Here is a 23,621-nt window from a genome sequence, read left to right as displayed (position 1 = left end):
AGTGTAACCCAAAGCCTTTCTATACTGTAGTTGCTGGAGGGCCCCATATGGAAGAAGAAGACTTTTACTACTGCTGTTGCTAATATTACACGAGCAGAGAGAGGAAGTGAAGAGGTGGGCTCGACGACGCTAATTCTATTTCCACATGCGGCCGCCTTCCAAATTGATTTGCGCACAGCGGCGTACAAAGAAACGGAATGAAAAGAGCAAAAATCCTCCGAATTGCGGTGCATGAGTTCTCTTCTTCTCTCGTCCTCACTTGTGTCCGTCTTAGTTGCAGTCGAATGCGAACCTCCACATTTTTCTTTTATATTCGGCCACAACGGTAACGCTTCCTTTATTTGAGAGCATTGATATATTTCGATAGGCGCAAATAGTTTTGGTGAGCAACAGGTTTATTCAGGGTGCAATAGTTAATTGAATAAAAATCAGTGTAAAACAATATAGTCATTTTGTAACTGAATTTCTTTCGTCCACTTAGGGCAGGGATGTCAAATTTATTTATGTCACGTGCCAAATTCGGGTTTGGTAACAAGAAAATACTATATCTCTTATTTATTACACCAGCTGGTTCGCCGCCCTCCGGGTGGCTCATCAGCTAGTTCTTGCGGAAGGCTGGTAAGGTGGGCCTTCGGCCCACAAAAATGTTGTTGCTTGGTTCAACTTTTTGTTCATCTTCATTGCTTATCGCGAAAATAAAGAGATGTTTAGCTCTACTAAATAACTAACAATTTCATTGCAATGCTTGTGGGTAGACAACATTTTTTCGCTAAGATGCCCGCGCGATCGTAGTGAGCCACTGCCTGAGCGGCGCAGTGGCCCGGTGAAGTAGGTACGTTTTGAAAAGGGACAGACGGAAGGACAGACCGCGTGCGGGTCGACGCGCAATATATATATAGATATGAGCAATTAAAACTTTGGTAGACATTTTAGAAGGGATCATAGAAGTTGACATGTTTGAGATGCTTTCGCGGGCCATATAAAATGATGTCCCGGGCCAGATCTGGCCCCTGGGCCTTAGGTTTGATAATATGACTCCCTGTGACTTAGGGCAAGACCTTTCTTGGTTTTGAGCATCTTACTCATTGTGAGCTCTCGAAATAGTGTTTGTGTATATATATGTATATATGGGAGGGAGCCAGGGAGGGGTAGAGAGAGAGAGGGAACGAAAGAGGCGAGTTGGAATGTCAAGATGGGAAAAATGGTGGATCCCGTGCTGCCCCGTCAAAAACCGTGGTCGGGTAAACATCAACTCGAGTGCTTTCGCCAAGTATTTGATTACAGGCAGCTTCCAGGAGATCAAAAAGCGGCGGCTTTAATACGCGATGTATGGTCATGCCACTCGGATCTAAGCTGGCTTTCCCCAAACATGTTGCCAACATGCAGCACGGGAGCTTTTTGCTTGGATTTACCGCGCACGTGTCGCTAATCCAATCTGGAGTGCGATGTGCATCATCATCGCATGCCCTCATGGAAACGTCGTCGCGTTACGTTATGCAGAGTGCACCTGCTACTAATATTAGAAGTCCGCCCCCTTTATCGTGGGCGAGAATCACCCGCAAACCGTTAAAAACCTGCGATGAAGGAAGAACCTCAAAACGCACTTTTGCATGTGCCTTTAAGAGGCGGGGTTATATTTTGTCAGCAAGTTCTAACATTCTGAAAATCCCCTTTCTGCACATCTCACATGATTCCTGTGCAAAAGTCACGGGGGGGTGGGGGGGTTGTTTGTTTTTTGGGGAGGGCACTTTTTTTTCATGCTTTGACATGGCAATTTTGGACAAATGTCTTTTTGTCGTGTAACTTGCTTTGGGAAATCAATATATTTTAGTACTACATCCTGCGCGCACACACACACACACAAAAGCATGCGCACACTCACGCTGACATCATCCCGCCTGACATCCACGCGATGCAGCTGCACTAGTTGGCCTACGCACAGGGTGCGCCTCACACACACACACACACACACACACACACACACACACACACACTCAGGCACATACACACAAAATAATTACCTCTACAGAGATGCTGTTCTAATCATGGCAGACATTCACCTGAGAGAATCCACCCCCCCCCCCACCACCACCCCCACCTCACAAATCCTCACTGAATCTTCTATTGAACATCTAAGAATCTCCTTCTCCGCATTCCTAATCCCATCGTGTCCTTTTTTTTCACAGGGGTCTTTTCGCCAGCCATTACACAGAGACGCACTACCAGAACAATAGACGCGTTCTCACCGCTGCGCACAACTCGACGGTACGACGCCAAAAAGCAGCGAACGCCACACAAAAAAACGCATCCACGACGTGCCAATCGGACTTGGAACGAGCCCGTTTTTTTACCGGAATGATCTCATCACTATAACGTGACCCCGATGCGTGGGAGCGTGTGGCCGTAGCGGAGCACGACATTTATCCAGTGGCCTACTTGTTGATAAGCTCTGTTTAAAAAAAATAATAATTTCCAGCCAATGTTGCCATCAGGGTTTTATTATCGAATCCCAATTTACCAGCTGAGCCATTCCTGGCTGCAAGTGGAAAAAAAATCACACTCAGTCAAAATGTTTTTTTTGTTGTTGTTTTTTTTTTTTTTACGACATTGTATTTTTAAAGATGACGTAATGTAGGTCACCTTCAGCTGTGAGCACATGTTTCTATTTTGACCTGGCGTGTAATTGAACGGCATTGCATCAGCATCTGGGTGTTGAAAAATACCCCCTGGCTGCTGTTCCACCAGCATCCCCTTCAAGAACCACAATGCAACTGAATGCATCCTCGCTTAGCTCTCTATGATCAACTGGCACTTCGTCGAACGTCACAACGCCACGGATTTTCAATATTTCTTTTTTTTTTTTTTTTTTTTAGAAAAACTGCTACTACCACGGGGAAGTGCAGGCGCATCCCAACTCTGACGTCACCCTCAGCGCCTGCTCGGGCCTTCGGTAAGAAATATGCTGTTTATGATTTGGCGCAAATAAATTGAGGGGTGGCGGGGAGGAGATATTCTCAAACAAAACCAAAAAAAAAAAAAAAACAAGCTAAAAAAGTTGCATTAGACCAAAAATGTCCTTTTTATTCATTTTTAAGATATCCTTTATTCGTCCCACAATGGGGAAACTTACAGCCTCCAGCAGCAAGAATGTATGTAGAAAGAAGAAAGGAGAAAGAGAAAAAAAAACAACAAACATCTTTCAATTAAATACAATACGAACACAAATGGATAAAAATTATTATTATTATTATGATTGTTATTTTTTTATTCATCAGCCTGACAGCAGTCGGTAGGAACGAGCGTCGGTATCTCTCCTTCTTGCAGCGCGGGTGTAACAGTCTCTGGCTGAAGGAGCTACCAAGTGCTCCTTGCCAATTAATTATTCATTCATTCATTCATTCATCTTCCGTACCGCTTGATCCTCACTAGGGTCGCGGGGGGTGCTGGAGCCTATCCCAGCTGTCTCCGGGCAGTAGGCGGGGGACACCCTGAATCGGTTGCCAGCCAATCGCAGGGCACACAGAGACGAACAACCATGCACGCCCACACCCGCACCTAGGGACAATTTAGAGTGTTCAATCAGCCTGCCACGCATATTTTTGGAATGTGGGAGGAAACCGGAGCACCCGGAGAAAACCCACGCAGGCCCGGGGAGAACATGCAAACTCCACACAGGGAGGCCGGAGCTGGAATCGAACCTGGTACCTCTGCACTGTGAAGCCGAAGTGCTAACCACTGGACTACCGGGCCGCCGCCAATTAATTAATTAATTTTAATTAATCTATTAATTTATTAAATTTATTTAATTAATTAATCTAATTTTGCCAATTAGATTGATATTTTTTTTGTAATTTATGTATTTGTTTTGGGAGTGCTTTTAAATGTATTACTGTATGGCCAGAAGAAAAGTATGGGTGCGACTCCTTTTTTTATATTTATTTATTTATTATAAAATCTTGCATGCGACAAATCCACTCTTAAAAACAAAACCTTAAAGTAGACGTTTGAACGTCATCAGTCAATATAAAAGTTTGGCATTTCCAGCTCCCGGGCTTCTCCATATCGGTCATTTTAATGTGTTGCACAATGTGCGTCCTGGCTGGTCCATCCACAAAACGGATCACTAAAGTCACTGCTCAATATTTTTCCGTATGTCATTTTGAACTTTTACGCCGCTGTTGGAAGAAGAGAATGTCGCAGCTCATCGTTTGTCCTCAATTCTGCCTTAATTGGCGTCTTCATGTCACTAATGAGGAATCGCAGTTAAAATATTATGATTTGTGGCATCTGCAAAAAAAATAAAAATAAATAATAATAATAATTCTGCACCGTCCCGCTTAATTAAACACACTTTGGCGTGATGGCATTAAGATCGTTTAAGGCGTTACTATTCTTTGCCATGATGGGATGTCACTTGCAAGAAGGCAATTGCCAACCTTGGGAAAGTCTTTTGTTTTGTTGCTTTTAACGAGCTTTTTCACAGCCATCATGCGCACGTGAATAATCGGGCACCTAGGACTGAAGTTTCTATGAAACTTAATTGGGGCACTCGAGGAAGCATCCATGAAAAAAAAAAAAAAAAAAAAGTGGTAGCAGCAGGGCTTTTCTATGCTGCCTCATTTTTTGTTCCCGCTGCTCTTTACAGAGGCTTCATCGCGGTTGAAAATAAGTCGTTGGTCATCGAACCGGCGCCCGGCAAACACCCGGACGTCCACTTCATCTACCGAGCGGAGGAACTGCGTCTGACCCCGGGCGACTGCGGTCACGGTTTCAACATGTCCTCCGTGGCTCCGGACAATGACCTTAAAAGCCCTTTCCGGGCCTTCCGCACCAGGGTGAGAGGACAAATTATGTACTCACCTTGTTGATGCAAACGTGTTGTGCAAACAGTTTTTTTTTGGAGACGTTCCCAGAAAGTGTTGTTCCCTGGGGGGGGGGGGCTTTGTCATCCAAATCCAAAAATTGAGGGCTCCCTCCAGAGAGTTTTGGGCAAAACAGGCGCTCGCGGCCCATATGTCCATGCGAGAGCAAATATTTACAAACAGGCAGCGCAAGGTAACATGCACCTATGTATGTTGCAAGACATTTTTTATCAAAGAGAAACCGTGCCTTAAATCATCATCCATTTTGAAATGCAACCTCAAATAAACAATTAATACCAGCTTTATTTCCGATATTAATATATTTCAATATTTCTGTTTGTATTACTACTGCTACAATGAGAACAATTATAATAATGATAATAATCATGACGATATATTTTCAGAATTGAGCCATGTTTGGTGGGGGGGGGGATATTATTATTTTTGATTTATTTAATTTATTTAATTCATTCATTCATTCATCTTCCGAGCCGCTTGATCCTCACTAGGGTCGCGGGGGGGTGCTGGAGCCTATCCCAGCTGTCTTCGGGCAGTAGGCGGGGGACACCCTCAATCGGTTGCCAGCCAATCGCAGGGCACACAGAAACGAACAACCATCCACGCTCACATTCACACCTAGGGACAATTTAGAGCGTCCAATCAGCCTGCCATCCATGTTTTTGGAATGTGGGAGGAAACCGGAGCACCCGGAGAAAACCCACGCAGGCCCGGGGAGAACCTGAATCGGTTGCCAGCCAATCGCAGGGCACACAGAGACGAACACCATTCGCGCTCACACTCACACCTAGGGTCAATTTAGAGTGTTCAATCAGCCTGCCACGCATGTTTTTGGAATGTGGAAAGAAACCGGAGCACCCGGAGAAAACCCACGCAGGCCCGGGGAGAACATGCAAACTCCACACAGGGAGGCCGGAGCTGGAATCGAACCCGGTACCTCTGCACTGTGAAGCCGACGTGCTAACCACTGGACTACCGGGCCGGCCCTAATTTATTTAATTATTTTTTTTAATATTCAGAACTGTAAGGGTAACTAATCCATATATATATATATTTTTAAACCCTCAGCACAAAAGGGACGTGCAGAAGACCACCAAATACGTGGAGCTGATCATCGTCGCGGACAACCGAGAGGTAAAGCCACCCGCCTCGCTTCCGTTCATCTTCTCCACAACGACGAGAGCAGGAAACGGGTTGTGGGATTGGGGCGTGGGGGTGTGGAGAGGGCTGGGGTGGGGGTGGTGATCCATTAAGAGTGGAGCCGCACATATAGGTCAGTGTGCAACGAGCTCTGTGTGCTTCGGTGCCAGCGGCTTGACAGGAAATGACTCCCCAGCGGAGCGAGCGAGCAAACAGGAACAAGATCAACGCTGAGTTTCCTCCCGCTTTTCCCAATGTCAGCGAGTCCAAAGGACTCAAGCCCATCAACAACGGGGGAGCGACGCGGAGAGAGAGTTGACGACATGTGACCTCACAGATGCTCTGGCGCACAAATGGATAACGATTCCCACACATTCACCACAATGTCTCGGACAAAGTTTTCCCTCAAGAATGGACGCGAGGGACGTGCATTGTGTTTTAATTCCGTTGTCAGATCCTTTCCGGCGTATGTGATTCCGTGTGTATTTCATTTAATAGATGTCCTCACATCCCACTGATTTAATGTATTGTATGATCTATATATTTTTAAATTAACAACACATTTTAAATCTCCCTATCATTAATGTCTATTTTAATTCTCACTCTTTGTCTAGTTTCAAAAACAAGGTCGTGACGTGGAGAAGGTGAAACAGAGACTTGCGGAAATCGCCAATTATGTGGACAAGGTACAAATTGCATAGACACAACACATATATATATATATTTTTTTTTTCAAAAAAGCCTTTGACTAAAAATAAATCAAATACAAATAAATAGATCAATAAATAAATAACCTTATTTAGATGCCGCATTAACTACGTACAAAAGATTAAAAGCTTACTCATCGCCCTCTTCTCATTCTTCCGTCCAGTTTTACCGAGCGCTGAACATCCGCGTGGCTTTGGTGGGTCTGGAGGTGTGGAGCGACCACGACAAATGTCCCGTCACGCAGGATCCCTTCGCCACCCTTCACGAGTTCCTCGACTGGCGCAAAGTCAAGCTGCTGCCCCAGAAAGCTCACGACAACGCTCAGCTCATAAGGTGCTTGCTAGGTTTTTGGCAATTGGTTGACTTGCACACTCGATATTGCAATCGGGAGAAGGTGCTTTATGACGAGTGTATTACGAGTGTATACAATGGTCCCCCTGTAGTAAGATTGAATCCAGTAGCGGCGTTAGTGAACATTTAAAATGAAGTTTAATGCTAACTACAGTATGTTGCGGTATTGGCCTTTAAGCCAGTTTTTGCCAGCCACATACAAGACACACTACCCAAATAAAAATGCAAGAGAAGCGGCACTAAAACAGGCCAAAATACAAATGTAAAAAACAAAAACAAGGGTGTAGAAATGAAGTTTTAAATTGAGATTTAATCATTTCTCAAGAGTTAGGTGTTCAGCACGGGGCAGCCCGGTAGCCAGTGGTTAGCACGTCGGCTTCACAGTCCAGAGGTACCGGGTTCGATTCCAGCTCCGGCCTCCCTGTGTGGAGTTTGCATGTTCTCCCCGGGCTTGCGTGGGTTTTCTCCGGGTGCTCCGGTTTCCTCCCACATTCCAAAAACATGCATGGCAGGCTGATTGGACGCTCTAAATTGTCCCTAGGTGTGAGTGTGAGTGCGAATGGTTGTTCGTTTCTGTGTGCCCTGCGATTGGCTGGCAACCGATTCAGAGTGTCCCCCGCCTACTGCCCCAAGACAGCTGGGATAGGCTCCAGCACCCCCGCGACCCTAGTGAGGATCAAGCGGCTCGGAAGATGAATGAATGAATGAATGAATGAATGAATGAATGAATGAATGAATGAATGAATGAATGTTCAGCACACACACAGCACACCCGCAGACTACAGATAAAACAAAGTGTCACCTTGGTGTATTCAAAACAATCACACCAGTCCACTAGCTTGATGCTCATGCTAAATATGCAACTATGCTGTGGTTCTATAACCCTTTAAGTGATTTTTGTTTTTCCCCCCAGCCACACCACCAATTGAAAATCAAAGGGAAGTGGCAGTAAAACAGGCCAAAATACAAATGCATTGGGGTGTATGCCAGGTGTGGTTTAACCAACACAAGAGTGTAGAAATGTTTTAAATTGAAATTTAAACATTCCAAAAGAGTTGGGTGTTGTCATTTCTGTGGGTTGCACATTTCAGAGTAAAAGAGCCCAAATGGAACTTGCCGACTTTTTGCCTTTTCTCTGAGTTACCAAAAGATCAACTTGAGAGTAATGCAGGTCAGGATGTATTCATTCATTCATTCATCTTCCGAGCCGCTTGATCCTCACTAGGGTCGCGGGGGGTGCTGGAGCCTATCCCAGCTGTCTCCGGGCAGTAGGCGGGGGACACCCTGAATCGGTCGCCAGCCAATCGCAGGGCACACAGAGACGAACAACCATTCGCACTCACACTCACACCTAGGGACAATTTAGAGTGTTCAATCAGCCTGCCATGCATGTTTTTGGAATGTGGGAGCAAACCGGAGCACCCGGAAAAAACCCACGCAGGGGAGAACATGCAAACTCCACACAGGGAGGCCGGAGCTGGAATCGAACCCGGTACCTCTGCACTGTGAAGCCGACGTGCTAACCACTGGACTACCGGGCCGCCCCGGTCAGGATGTAGTGACTGGTAATTGGATGATCTTATCTGGCAGACCTAATGATCTCTCATGGACACAAATGTGCCAATTCATCAAATCAACATCGCAAAAATAAACAAATAGTCATCAATGGTGGTCCATGACCAGCAACCGCGAAATATTGCAGAGAAGCTTTTTGCACAATGCAATATTTCAAGACTCCCCGCCAAGCTATTCTCTCCCTTTCGAAATGCCCGATGACATAACGCTTATATCCTTTGGCAGCGGGGTCTACTTCCAAGGCACCACCATCGGCATGGCGCCCATCATGAGCATGTGCACGGCAGAACAGTCTGGAGGCATCGTCATGGTGAGCCGTGATGCCTTCCCCGCCTTCTCTTCCTCCGTGTCGCGTTGCATCCATCCAAAGAGGTGTTGACTCGTTGCCACGAGGGCATTCGTGCACGTTCCTGACACCACGCTTTATGAAATTATATTATTTCGTACAAGGCCTGCAGCCTGACGGCGTCACGACCTTGCCGGTCTTTCGGTCGTTGGGTTATTGCTGAGGTGTTTGTGTTTTTTTTACGTACTCAAAAAAAAAAAAAAAAAACACCTACACATTTCCATTTTTTTGATAAATAGCCAATGCCAACCCTCGTTCCGATCACAACGTATTTTTTTTCGCTAGTGCGGTAAAAACGAGCTGCCAGCGTTGTCCCGGCTGTCCGTCCGCGAGACGGTGGTGCCAGATTGCAAATTGCTTATCTGCTCGATGCCATTAGCCCACCGGCCCAGATGGAGCTGCCCTCCCGTTAATAGATGTGTCTTCTTCTGGCAGAGCCTTCTCCAGATGTTTGTTGTGCCCGTTACTTTACTTGTGGCAGATGCCAGCCATTAAAAGTAAAAGGCTACCCAAGTCATCAGTGGCCTCCACTAAAGTTGTATTTATCCTGCATGTCCCTATGTTGGCACTTCGGGAAAAACCACATCACACTTCCTTCAATTGGGATTCAACAAAAAAAAAGCCACCAAAATCAAGTACAGTGTTTGCAAGTAAATCTGTATTTAAAAAAAAAAATGTCAGGAAAAGCCGACTAGAACATCAGAGCTTTGTGCAACCTGGTCTCATTATCTTTTTCAATTGAACTGTGAGAAGAGTTCAATAGGACATTGTATCTTATTCTTTTGTTTTGTTTTTGCCATACATTTTTATTTTTGGTTGTTTTTTAATTTATTCTCTTTTTTTTTTTTGGCATCCCTCTCATAGGATCACTCCGAGAACCCGCTAGGTGCGGCCGTGACGTTGGCGCACGAGCTGGGCCACAATTTCGGCATGAATCACGACACGCCCGAGCGCGGCTGCGGCTGCAGGATGACAGTGGACCGTGGCGGCTGCATCATGACGCCCTCCACGGGGTGAGACGTCATCCTTTTTTTTTTTTCTTCACCACAACCGATTTACCTCACCATGGCAATGTGCAGAGCATGCAAAGTCTAAAACGTCCAGAGCTAAGATTCAAACGCAGAACCCTAAAATTGCCAGGCATACATGCTAACTGCTAATCCCACTGTGATGCCCTTGCGGTTTTAAAAATATTTTGCATTTATTTAAAAGGATGTCATTCTTCATCAAAGAATTCTGTTTTTTTTTTGTTTTTTTTAATAATTCATCCGCAATATGATGAAATTAGCCATCGTTGGCTTTACGCAGGGTAAGCAAAGCTGCACTGAGTTTTGTTCGATGCACATATTTTGTTGTCGAAGCAGCGTGTGGGACGGGCTTTTTTTTTTTTTTTAGAGGGCGGGATGGGCGAATTGTGGCCAAGCGCCACACACACACACAATCTACAGGTGCTGTATGAAAAAGGTCTCAGGGGTCTCACATTCTATCCAGCACCGCCCCCTGCTGTCCACTGAAACTGACGTCAAAACAATTTCTCGCTGTAATTGGTTGTCATGGGGACAAAATCCAGACTTGCCATTGGCTCGGGAAAAAATAAAAATAAATCAGGTGGAATGAGGGCTGGATCCCTTGTAGCATACAATCCCCCCCCCCCCTCCCCCCCCCCGAAAATAGCTTGACAAGAAGACTTGCTTTATATAATCTGTGCTATATTTTTTGAAAAAAATGCCTAATCTATCTCATTTAACAAGACGTATGGAGTCAGACTAGCTTCATTTTCATTTGTAAACGATGCTGCGGATTCACATCGCGTAATCACGCTTATCGCAAGGCTGCTACACACACACACACACACACACACACACTGTGGACTGAAGCAGCTGCTCCAGTATTCCGCCCACATCGCCTGGGTTGTTGAGATAACAATGTGGCCGAGAGCGATGGACTCTCATGTTAGTAAACACCAAAGCTGATAAGGTAGTCCAGAGCGCAGCAAACGGATTTTTTTTTCTTTAACTCCCCCGTTGGAAGTTTTGACCGGGCGGCATTCCGCTACACCGCCAAAACGAGCCAGACTGCAAAATTCCAGTTGGACTTTGAACTGCATTGGAGCAACCTTTTATAATAAAGTGGAACCTGCGTTTTTGGTATGCCCTAGTTTTCATGTGATTTTTGCCCAGATTTTTTTTTTTCCGTCTATATTAGATTTCATTCATCGGCTGTTCATTTGCCCAAATTGATGCGCGTTCATACAAAAGTGCGTGTACATGTATAACAGACAGCAAGGTGGATTCAAAAGTTAGACCTTCAAAATAAAAGCATGAGCATAACAAAACGTTTTACCATACTTTCCTTTTTTCATTCATTCATTCATCTTCCTAACCGCTTGATCCTCACTAGGGTCGCGGGGGGTGCTGGAGCCTATCCCAGCTGTCTCCGGGCAGTAGGCGGGGGACACCCTGAATCGGTTGCCAGCCAATCGCAGGGCACACAGAGACGAACAACCATTCGCACTCACATTCACACCTAGGGACAATTTAGAGTGTTCAATCAGCCTGCATGTTTTTTGAAATGTGGGAGGAAACCGGAGCACCCGGAGAAAACCCACGCAGGTCCGGGGAGAACATGCAAACTCCACACAGGGAGGCCGGAGCTGGAATCGAACCCGGTACCTCTGCACTGTGAAGCCGACGTGCTAACCACTGGACTACCGGGCCGCCCCATACTTTCCTGTATTCACAAAATTGTTTTGAGTGTTTTTGCTAAATTAGCCACTATAGAGCCCAACGTGTCTTGAAAGTATTTTACTCAAGTGCTTTTATTTTGAAGGCCTTACTTTTGAGAGCAAGTCGGATTTATAAACCCAGGAGCTTTGAGTTTTTAATGAAAGCTTGCATTGCTGTTTAAACTTTTTTTTAACTCTATGGAAGAAATTACAGAATTAATTTATCCACTTTATTAGTAATTTCTATTTATTTTATGCTGACGATTACTGATCATTTTTGTTTTTGAACTACAACTATTCAAACGAGGCGTTTTGCAGCAGAATTGTGATGACAACAGATTATTTCCATTATTATTTCCTGCGTAAACAAGTGAGTTAATCCTTTGAGTTTACTGAAAATCAAGCCAAGCCATCAAACACAACTCACGCACTTCAGACAACGTGAGATGAAGCTTTTCGCCTTGTGGCCACATCACTTAAAAATGCGGCAAAATACATAATTTACCCGACGACGAACAATAATTGCCACAGATGAACTGAAAGTACCTTTTGAGCAGGCAGACAATAAAGTAGTAGCGACGTGTTTGATGTACGTCTGCCTCATCACCGGGACAAGTGCAGTTGTGGCGGGCAATCGAGGGGGAAATGACGATATGATCTAAACCCGGCAGTGTGAGTCATTGTGCATTAATTATTCAAAGAAAACAGAGCTCGCTCAATTTTATTTTCCAAAGAGTTTATCTGTGACTCTGAGGTCATACAGTAAATGTTGACTGTTTCTTCATCTTTTTTTTTCTTATAAACACTTAAAACTTGCTCACGGGGGAGAGAACGGTCTTGCATCGAAATGATGTGATTATCGTGGCACTGCCGGCTGAAATCAGGATAACGGTGACACGCAGAAAGGCGCTTTTAAGCCTCCGACACATAGCGCCGACGAGTCTAGCGAGCAAGCTAGGCTTGTATTTATCTCTTAAGCGGCGTACATCCACTGTGATAATCGGACCACATTTGAATATTTCTTTTCCCGTGATTGATGGATGCCCGAAATATTCTCTTGAAAAATTACCCCCCCCCCCTACCCCCCGACCCCCTCACACACACACAGTCTGCTCGATATACATTAACTCATTCAGTACCAGCCAATTCTAGACCAAGTCCGAAAAGACGTTTATAAACGTCTTTGGGAGTGAATGAGTTAAGGGTGGACGATCGTAGATATTAAACCCGTTCACTATTTACGATCGCAAAGTCCTTTGTGTGTGGTCGACACCGAATTGTGCCGAGACGGTTCGTTTTTATTAGTTTGTCATTTTTCAAAAATGCGGTTTGCTAGTTAGTTTTAATATTCGTTTTTAAATGGAGTATTTTCGTGCAAGATTGGGAAAAAAAACACCCTCACTGAGTAGTGTCATAAAGTAAACTATTCCCAAATGATTTTTTTCCTTCTTCCATATGGCCGGAACAGTGACATTGAAATTACTACACTTAAAATAAAGCCCATTTGGGGGGAAGTTCTTTCCCTCCTTATTGATCAGCTCGGAAATCAGTCTCAGACGACAATTAAATGTTCAACATGTTCCATATTTCTGATCGCATATCCTCATTCGGAACAGTCATCCACTAGAAAAACATGACAATAAGACCACAGGGCATGACCATATGCGCTAACAGTTAAGATAAGATAAGATATCCTTTATTCGTCCCACACTGGGGAAATTTACAGCCTCCAGCAGCAAGAATGTATGTAGAAAGAAGAAAGGAGAAAGAGAAAAAAAAACAACAAACATCTTTCAATTAAATACAATATGAACACAAATGGATAAATCGCAGTACTATTTACAATTTTCCTTCACATCATTTAATTATTATTATTATTATGATTGTTATTTTTTATTCATCAGCCTGACAGCCGTCGGTAGGAACGAGCGTCGGTATCTCTCCTTCTTGCAGCGCGGGTGTAACAGTCTCTGGCTGAAGGAGCTACCAAGTGCTGTCAGGGCGGGCTGGAGGGGGTGGGAGGGACTGGCCATCATAGCTTTTAGCTTAGTTAGCATCCTTCTGTTGCCCACCTCCTCCAGAGTGTCAAGGGAGCAACCCAGGACAGAACTGACCTTCTCTTTCTGTCCCGGGCTGAGATGCTGCCTGACCAGCAGACAATGCCATAATAGATGGCCGAGGCCACCACCGAGTTATAGAACGTCTTAAGGAGTGACCCCTGAACCCCAAAAGACCTCAGTTTCCTGAGTAGGAAGTAGGAAGAGCATCTTCTTAGCATCCTTAGCTTCCTAGCATCTTCTATTTCTTCTTCTACAACTAACATGTGTTTTCCGGCAGTCTGTATCCCCCGCCCCCCCCCAACCCCTCCTTGTACACGCTGCCCCTCACGTCAGTCCCGGTACTTCAACGGATACTAAGTGATACACTGTAATTGCAGTAACAGCACACTTTCCATTTTTTTCTCCTCCCCCCCCGTAATATGTGGCGTCTCCCATACTTAAAATTCATTTCACATTGCGATTAAGACGTTAGAATTTTGCGTGAAATAGAAAGGAAAGAAATGAGTGTAAAGTCATGACAAGCCTCGATGAAGGAATTCGTAGATGTAATGACAGGAGCGGACATTTACTCGACTTAAAGGGGGGGGGGGTTCGTTACTTGTGCCGAGCCGCTCAAAAAGCTGTCAAATTCTGTCACGGTGAGATTAAGCAAAATTCATTCATTCATTCATCTTCCGTACCGCTTGATCCTGACTAGGGTCGCGGGGGGTGCTGGAGCCTATCCCAGCTGTCTCCGGGCAGTAGGCGGGGGACACCCTGAATCGGTCGCCAGCCAATCGCAGGGCACACAGAGACGAACAACCATCCGCACTCACACTCACACCCAGGGACAATTTAGAGTGTTCAATCAGCCTGCCACGCATGTTTTTGGAATGTGGGAGGAAACCGGAGCACCCGGAGAAAACCCACGCAGGCCCGGGGAGAACATGCAAACTCCACACAGGGAGGCCGGAGCTGGAATCGAACCCGGTACCTCTGCACTGTGAAGCCGACGTGCTAACCACTGGACTACCGGGCCGCCAGATTAAGCAAAATGTTGCATATAATTCCCCAAAGACAACCCGGTGTTTGCGCAACGTGTCCTTTGTTTTAATCACCAACACCTCCCGATGGTGTCACAGCCTACCTAACATTTGCGTAAAGGTCAGACATGTCTCATCTTGTTAGCCGGGACTAAATATTCGTCACTCCGCAGCGCAGTTGCCGGGAGAAACCACTTTCACTCTCATCCGTCTCAGGCCTTGAAGCCGTCAATCAAGTGACGGGGCCCTTTTATTTTTCCCTCTCTTCAAACATTTACATCACACCCTTGTCTTGTTTTGTGTATTTATCGGCAAGATGTAGAACTATACGGAACAGTCGGCAGGAATGGCAGTTTTGGGCATCGAGGGCTGCATACCAAATAAGCAATGGGTGCAGGTGCCACATGAAACTTTAGTTGAAGGTTTTTGTAGACGTTTAATCAGACCCCCACCGGCAGGAAATCTTACCTTGATAAGTCACGGTGCATTTGTATAAAAAAAAAGTGTGCCGTGGCTCATTCTCAAATCTCAAGCCCTCTCCACGGCAACAATATTCGATCAATGCGAAGCCAAATAGGAATACAAATGAGCCATGCTGATCAATGCTACGTGAAGGGTGAATTATGGTGATGAGGGAAAGGAAAGAAACTCAAGTTCTCGGAGGCTGAACTTGAGGAGGTGAAACTCGAGGAAGGGCTTCATGACCGGTGTCTTCAATAGCGGCACCACAACTGAAAGAGAGTCGGATTTAAAAAAAAAATTTTTTTTCACCCTCAGCATTTCAATTGCGATTCCAAATGCGATAATTTTTTTTTCAGTATACAGTTACAATACAGGCACGTTGGCCAATAGGATTGGCTTTTAAAGTAATGACTTAATCGTTGGAACACCATTCGGTGCACTGAAAGCAGAATTTTAATGATTTGGTTCGATAATTTTTAATAGACTTAATCCATCTAGTCCAGGGGTGTCCAAACTTTTTGCCAAGGGGGCCAGATTTTATGTGGTAAAATGTCGGGGGGGGGGGTTGGCGACCTTGGCTGACATTCTTTACATTGAACAACAATATTGTTCAGCAAATTTTAGTAAGCCAGTCTGTTTCACATTTCCATTTTTATTTTAATTTCAACAATCTTAAGAATTTCTTTTGGTTCATTTGAAACAGGTATATCGCATGCAACTGCTTATTCACTTGACTTTTTCTTAAACAGAAGTCTCCTGAGTGCAAATTGATTGATTTGAAACATAAAATGTATCACCGTGACTTTTCAATAGTCACAAAACCTTTGACTCGAAAAACGGGGAAATGAACAAGCAATACACATATCCACAACTGCAAGGATCATTTGAAATATGACATGTCAGTCAATATAAACACGGAGTGATGTCTTGTTAACTCGTGAGTGACGCCCTCTAGTGTCTAAATGCTATTACTCATTTAGTGAATGCTATTACTCATTTAGCCACTAGAGGGAAGCAGTACTCTATGAAACATCACTCACCAGTCTACGAGACCTCAGTCAATGCAACACGTGTTCCATTGCGCCCAAACTGCGGGCCAGACGGCACTGATTTTATGACGGGGGCCGAGGGCCGGATGAAAGTCGACCGCGGGCCGGATTTGGCCCCCGGGCCGGACTTTGGACATGCCTGATCTAGTCAAAATGCGATATTAAAAAAAAAAAAAAAAGACACTCACTGAAAAATCCCATAGCGACTATCGATTAGCATTTTTCTTCTCGCTTGATGAGCATTTCAAAGCAATCCTCGCATCTGGATCAATAAAGCAGAAAGAAAGCCGGATGGCGCGACGGAACCTTCGCCCGCCAACCCCTTCCTAAGGTGTCGGATCATATCTTCATCCGTGTTTTATTCTCACTGTGACTGAAAAAGTGGGGCTGGCTAATTAAACGGCGACTAATTGTTGTGCTCAGCCAAATTAGTTCCGCTCGGGCAAACGATACACCTGCAGACGCTGCGGGGCTTCGAGCCAATATTATTCAAGGAAGTCGACACTTTCTGCTTGGCTCGTTTTCTCTAGCCGGTGGCCTCAGCTGTCAAAACAAACACGTTCGATCTGGAGCCACTCCAAACGGAAGACATCTCGGGATGCATTTTTTACGAAGGGTGTGTTTCTTGAACAACGGTCGGTTGACCAGTGCTGTACTTTAAAAAATAAAAATAAACAAACACCGTAAACATATCTGAACACAAAGAAACAAAAAAAAAATACCGCACATTAGAGTGTATTATTTTGTAATTACCTCGAGATGTCACAAAGTGGGAGTATGTTTTTTTCCTGTTAGATAAGGTGCGGCCTGGTAGTCAAGTGGTTAGCACGTCGGCTTCACAATGCAGAGGTACCGGGTTCGATTCCAGCTTTGGCCTCCCTGTGTGGAGTTTGCATGTTCTCCCCGGCCCTGCGTGGGTTTTCTCCGGGTGCGCCGGTTTCCTCCCACATTCCAAAAACATGCATGGCAGGCTGATTGGACGCTCTAAATTGTCCCTAGGTGTGAGTGTGAGAGGGGTTGGTTGTTCGTCTCTGTGTGCCCTGCGATTGGCTGGCAACCGATTCAGGGTGTCCCCCGCCTACTGCCCGAAGACAGCTGGGATAGGCTCCAGCACCCCCCGCGAACCTAGTGAGGATCAAGCGGTTCGGAAAATGGATGGATGGATGGATGGATGTTAGATAAGGCTATGTGTAACTTTTTTTTGGGGGGGGGGGTCATGGACTCGGTCGGGTGTGCTAGAATAAACAAATGTACGTGGAAACTCAACAAGTCTTTGCTCGTCTCACACCAGCAAATGTGACTTCGGGCCTGACGAAATTTAGCTCAGCATGGTTGCTTGCTACAAAAATTCCATGCAATGACACAAGGGAAATATTTTATATGAGACATGACCTGTCCTGAGCACAAAAAAAGGGGGGGGGGGGCTGTGTAAAAATACCAGTTAATCGATGCATCGCAATATTCAAATCACAGCGTTCTGATTAATTGAAGGACAAAAATATCTACACTTCCACAATTAGCAATAGATAATAATGAAGGTGGAGATATGATATTAATAAAATCTTATATAATAATCAGAATTTTGAAGAGATAAAAAATATTTACCTCTACACGCACATCTTTTTTTTTGGGGTGGGGGTGACTCCTTGACTGTCATCAACCTTGTTGCCACCTCCGCTAGGTATCCCTTCCCCACGGTGTTCAGCACGTGCAGCAAGAAGGACCTTGCAGCCAGTCTGGAGAAAGGCGTGGGCATGTGTCTGGACAACATGCCCGAGGTTAAGGTGCTCTACGGGGGCCAGAAGTGCGGCAATGGCTACGTGGAGGAAGGCGAAGAGTGTGACTGCGGGGAGCCTGAGGTAAGGACAAGGGGCGTCCATCTACGAACACGATGTCTGTCACCATGACATGTCCTGAAGGAATCGGACACATTTTACTTTTTGTCACTCATAGTTCACGTGGACGGCAAAATTGACACATAAAACAAAAGAGAGTCAAACATTGTATGCTCTAACCCCGAACTGGCCAACCAAGCTATTTAATAAAAGTCTGCTAGCTTAACGCTAACACAAAATGTGAATCGTCTTTGATGGGCTCATGGAAATGAACAGAGATGATACAGTTGCCCACACACACTCACACACACACACACACACACACACACACACACACACACATTGTATGCTTTAACACCAAACTGCTAAAAGGCTATTTCATAAAAGTCTGCTAGCTTAATGCTAACACAAAATGTGAATTGTCTTTGATAGGCTAAAGGAAATGAACAGAGATGATGCAGTTATACACACACACACACACACACACACATACACACACACACGCATTGTATGCTTTAACACCAAACTGCTAAAAAGCTATTTCATAAAAGTCTGCTAGCTTAATGCTAACACAAAATGTGAATTGTCTTTGATAGGCTAAAGGAAATGAACAGAGATGATGCAGTTATACGCAAACACACACACACACACAAGTATAAGAGAGGTTCAAATATTTTATACATATTATAATAAACCATAGGATAACCGTATAGAAGTATAAACACAAGCCATATAATTTGGGCTAACGTCCATTAAGTCCATTAAATCAGCTAGCAGAAGCTAGCATGTCTTACATCATCTCAGACTTTGAATGCGTCATGTCAATTTCACCTCACCTTCACACTTTTATTGTGACTCACGGTAAATGTGTTTTTTTTTAAACAAACAAACATCTAAAAACAGAGCTATCCATGCAAGCTGTCGTTTCCAAGTATTTTCCTTTCACGGCACCCTATGCGAGCCCCGCCGCCTGGTGCTCAGTCACTGGTGTGACAGGCTATCACACTGGTGTCATTTCCCAGTCACAGGCCCATTCATCAAGTTGCTTTCCGGCGGTGTGACAAAAAGAGAAAGTTTGATCGGGGTCCAGGCTGAAATAAACTTTCCTCTGCCTTTGTCGCCACCGCACGAGCTTGAGCTGATGAGTGAATCCATCTCATACTCACACGGACTTAAACACACTGCGGGGCACCTTGTCGACGCATGACTGCAGCCGCTCGTCTCTCAGGAAGGCGACTCAGTCACATGCTGTATAACAAAGGCTTCAGTCGATGATTGATCATCGCTGCCTTTTTTTTTTCTCTCAAATGTAGAGCGCGGGCCTCCCTCAAGGCTGAACAATTCTAATTTCGATCCGTACCTCCAAAGACACACGGCCGCTGGTCATTATCATTCATGCATTATTCAGTCAAGAAACGAGTGTCCAGAAATGCCCTTGGGATTCTTCCTTTGCTGGCGTAAGAGGCCGAATATTAGAAACGCCTCCAATGGCATTCAGTGCTGTTCACAGGAATCAAGGCATTCAAAGATTAGCATATGATAATAATAATAATAATTAGAATAATAATAATACACTTTATTTATAAGCGCCTTTCCAAATATTGAATAATAATGTCAGATTTTTTTTTACGTAAAAAAATTGTTGTGAAAATGTGATGTTTTATTTATATTTAATATTTGACTTTTACAAGGTATCACAGCAATCAGACATATTTTTAATTGAGAAAAAAAAAGAATTTTTGCTTTGTTAGCAATAATGCATAGCTGGGTTTTATTCCGTTTATTTTTCTTCTTTAAATATGTTTGACTTCTTAGTATTTGTTGACAAACATCTGTGATTACCAGTGTGGCATCGCTAGTGGCTCCCTCTAGTGGTACACAAAAGAATCACTTAATTAAATCGTTCCAACTTCCATCTCTGCAGAGTATTTCAGTGGCTTAACTGTTTTGCCATACTTTTGCCACGTACACTTCAATTGCGTTTAATTTTTCAGAACAATACAATTCATTTTAAACATTTTGCTTTGAAAGATTAATTTCGGTTGAGCTTTTATTCAGTTTTTATTTTAACGGAATCATGAAATATATTTTTCCCCCATATGTAAGTGCAGTATTTATGTTCAAACTGTGTATTATATAAGAGTGACGTGGCATAATAGTAAATTTACTTATTAGGAATAAAGCCACCGCCTTTTTTTATTTATTTATTTATTTTTATGAACACTTGGGCCTACCGTCTTACTGTAATTGGTCATTATGGGTTATTTTCGAGGTGCTACACAACTGAGACACAGCATATGGACGTGGTTTGTTATAAGTAAACATCAAGTCAAAGTCCCGCTGTATTTCCTTTGTGAAAAATTGTCGACCTTCGGGTTGTGGTGTCATTTGTGCATAATGTCGCTGCTTGTTTGATGTGCAGGCGCACTCATACGAGGAGATGAAAGCCGACTTTTGTGTCCTCTGTAAACAAAAAAGCTTCTGTCGCGGCCGCGAGATAAACAGTCCATCTCCGCTCAGCTGTCAGACGTGCAGCGCTTCTCTCAGTTACCTCCGAGACCACTAAAGCGAGTTAAATTCTTTTGCGTGATGGTGCAATTGCGTGACTTACTCGAGGAAATAAAGCTGATGTGTTTTGGCATCTAATAAAAGATAAAAATCGCCTCGGGGTTTTTTACCCCACCCCCACCCCCTCCACCCCCGCCCTTGGGTTCTCCTTGTAGGGGGGGGGGGGGGGGGGGGGGCTTCAAAAAGGTCTTGTCCACCATGGACCAAGTCAGTTTACGTCACGTCACGCTTTGAAGATCTCCAGAGGAAGGTCTACGCTCCCAATTTAGGTCTTCTTCAAAGCTGACGAGTGCTCCGCGAGTCCCAAGAGACTCTGATCGGCAACGCTAGCTTTTCTCTCAGTCCCCCAGAACGGAGATCGGGTCCACATGCTGTTGAACACAGCAGTCACAACCTTTTCTACATATGGACCTGTTTCACCTCGAATAATATTTCCACCTTAAAAAACGCCTACTAGAAAATCTGAAACTTCCACGGGCAATGCGAAGCACCTGCGGCAAATCAGCCATGAATTCATACTTGGAGTGCTGATTTTGTCTGTTAGATGCGGTTTCTTTCAACTGGTTTGTCTCTCTGCTTCCTCTCCAAAGGAATGTTTGAATCCATGCTGCAACGCCACCACGTGTACACTGAAAGGAGACGCCGTGTGCGCCCACGGACAATGTTGCGACGACTGCCAGGTGACGCTTCCGCTCATGAGCTTGACGTTGACAAATGCTGCTGTCAAAAGCCAAGTGCACACATGCTAATTTTTATCATTTGTGCCTTAAAAATGTAATTTTGTCACCATCTCGTGGCGTCTTGGTGCCAAGGAACTATGTAATAGTGAGTTGAGGAGATTCATATGGAAAAAAGCAATGCGTTACCGCCATCTTGTGACACCTTGGTGTCAAGAAACTACATGTCGGAGTCAGTTGAGATTCATTGATTCAAAAGTATTACTTTGCTGCCATCTGGTGGCATATGTAGGCAACGATCTATATATACAATTGTAATAATAATAATAATACATTTTATTTATAAACGCCTTTCAAGACACCCAAGGACACTTTACAATAACAAAAAAACACAAAACAATACAGATTGTAGAATACTAATACGATCTAAAATACAATTTTAGATCGTATTTTTTTTATAACGTCACTAAGGAAGTACAAGTCTAATTTGCCAAGCACCAAAGTTATTCAAGTTAATGCAAAGTAACGCCCCGCCCCCCCAAAAAAAACTAAAATCGGAAAAAAAAATCAAGAATGAAATAAAATGAAAATGCTTTAAAAAAAACCCACTGAAACTACAACTTATGTTCATGTAACTACAACTAATAATTTTAGTGAGGATGTTCTTCATTTTCACCTTTGTCAGTTAATATATATGAGCTTTCGGTAATCATTTAAAATATTTTCATTTCAGTATTGCTGCTCCATAAAGAAGGAAGGAAGGTCAAATAGTCTGAGGATTGTAGTTTACGTTACTTGATTACACGATACTTTTTCTCTAAACTTGCACTCAACAACTATTCCAATTATTTTTTATTTTTTTTTAAACTAAAACTAAGACTAAAACTAAGCATTTTTTTAGTTAAACTAGCTCTTCAAAAAAAATCCCAAAGCCGTCCCAAGTCTCACATCCAAAGCTCTCGTTTGTTTTCCAGCTCAAACCGGCGGGCACCATGTGTCGCGAGTCCGGCAACTCTTGCGACCTACCCGAATTCTGCACGGGCGCCGACCCCCACTGCCCGGCCAACGTTTACCTCCACGACGGCCACGCCTGCCACGCCGTGGAGGGCTACTGCTACAACGGCATCTGCCAGACCCACGAGCAGCAGTGCATCACCCTGTGGGGTCCAGGTCGCTTTTCTTTTTTTTTCCTCTTCTTTTTCTTCCACTACGTTAGCCTCTGAACGGCCCTCTTTGTGTCATTTATGTTTGAACCCGTGCCGTCCTGTGCGCAGGAGCCAAGCCAGCACCGGGGATCTGCTTTGAGCGAGTCAACTCGGCGGGGGACCCTTACGGGAACTGCGGGAAGGATTCCAAAGGCTCCTTTGCCAAATGCGATGCGAGGTGGGGCTCTGCAGCTGCACGGCAAGGGTTCGAGCAGGGCTTGGGTGATCTTCATGCTCAAGTTATTCATCAAGGAAATTCATTCAAAGAATAATAACGTTTTTGTGATTGTGAATATGGACAGTTAGCGATTCTAAAAAAAAAATAAAAATGGGACTTTCAAAAACAACTGCTACTTTAACGCCCGTGGAGTAGCAACACATACAAGCAGAAAATACAGCAATGTGTTCTCCCGGATCTGTGGGAAGAATGACTCTTCCTGGAGTTTAATAGGGGGCCTTCTCTGCCCCGTATTGTTGTTGTTCATTGAAATGCTGTTTTCAAGGAAAATGTAACAATTAGCTTAATCTGGGTCATTAGAAATCGTCATTATGGAGGCAATAGGCCAGCAAAACCAATCATTCAGACAGCTAATTGAGTATTCATGCATCGTTTCATGCTTTTATTCTTGGTTGGATTCGCTAAAAGCTTTAATGAGAGTCCAAATTATATTTTTAAGGCGAAGAATTAAAAAAAAATGATTGTGTCCCAAAGTATTCAGCATGTTGATGTAAATATTAGTCATCATGATTAATTTTATTTTCGGCGCTCAATGTTCCAGCATTATGAAAAATATGATTAAATAATATATCCGATAAAAATGATGAAACATAAAATATATACATAATAGTAATTGTATCAAACATCAAAAAATGACATATCAGTCAATATAAACACGGAGTGATGTCTTGTTAACTCGTGAGTGATGCCCTCTAGTGTCTAAATTCTATTACTCATTTAGTGAATGCTATTACTCATTTAGCCACTAGAGGGAAGCAGTACTCTATGAAACATCACTCA

General features: G+C 44.0%; 1 protein-coding gene across 1 annotated transcript in view; it reads left to right on the top strand.

Annotated features, from left to right (window-relative positions):
• The window catches only part of adam12b (ADAM metallopeptidase domain 12b), a 60,126-nt gene that overhangs the window by 27,267 nt on the left and 9,238 nt on the right, over nucleotides 1–23,621 (top strand). Inside the window, exons 4-15 of the mRNA XM_052080826.1 lie at nucleotides 2,187–2,265; nucleotides 2,874–2,950; nucleotides 4,646–4,835; nucleotides 5,949–6,014; nucleotides 6,635–6,706; nucleotides 6,892–7,061; nucleotides 8,880–8,964; nucleotides 9,865–10,013; nucleotides 18,000–18,177; nucleotides 21,312–21,401; nucleotides 22,373–22,568; nucleotides 22,673–22,781. Of these exons, the coding sequence (XP_051936786.1) occupies nucleotides 2,187–2,265; nucleotides 2,874–2,950; nucleotides 4,646–4,835; nucleotides 5,949–6,014; nucleotides 6,635–6,706; nucleotides 6,892–7,061; nucleotides 8,880–8,964; nucleotides 9,865–10,013; nucleotides 18,000–18,177; nucleotides 21,312–21,401; nucleotides 22,373–22,568; nucleotides 22,673–22,781 (1,461 nt within the window). The remainder of the gene's footprint in view (nucleotides 1–2,186; nucleotides 2,266–2,873; nucleotides 2,951–4,645; nucleotides 4,836–5,948; nucleotides 6,015–6,634; nucleotides 6,707–6,891; nucleotides 7,062–8,879; nucleotides 8,965–9,864; nucleotides 10,014–17,999; nucleotides 18,178–21,311; nucleotides 21,402–22,372; nucleotides 22,569–22,672; nucleotides 22,782–23,621) is intronic.

Source organism: Hippocampus zosterae, chromosome 11 (genome assembly GCF_025434085.1).
Source record: "Hippocampus zosterae strain Florida chromosome 11, ASM2543408v3, whole genome shotgun sequence".
Lineage (NCBI taxonomy): Eukaryota > Metazoa > Chordata > Actinopteri > Syngnathiformes > Syngnathidae > Hippocampus > Hippocampus zosterae.
Note: the sequence above shows the minus strand (reverse complement) of the source record. Positions and strands in the feature narration are given on the sequence as shown.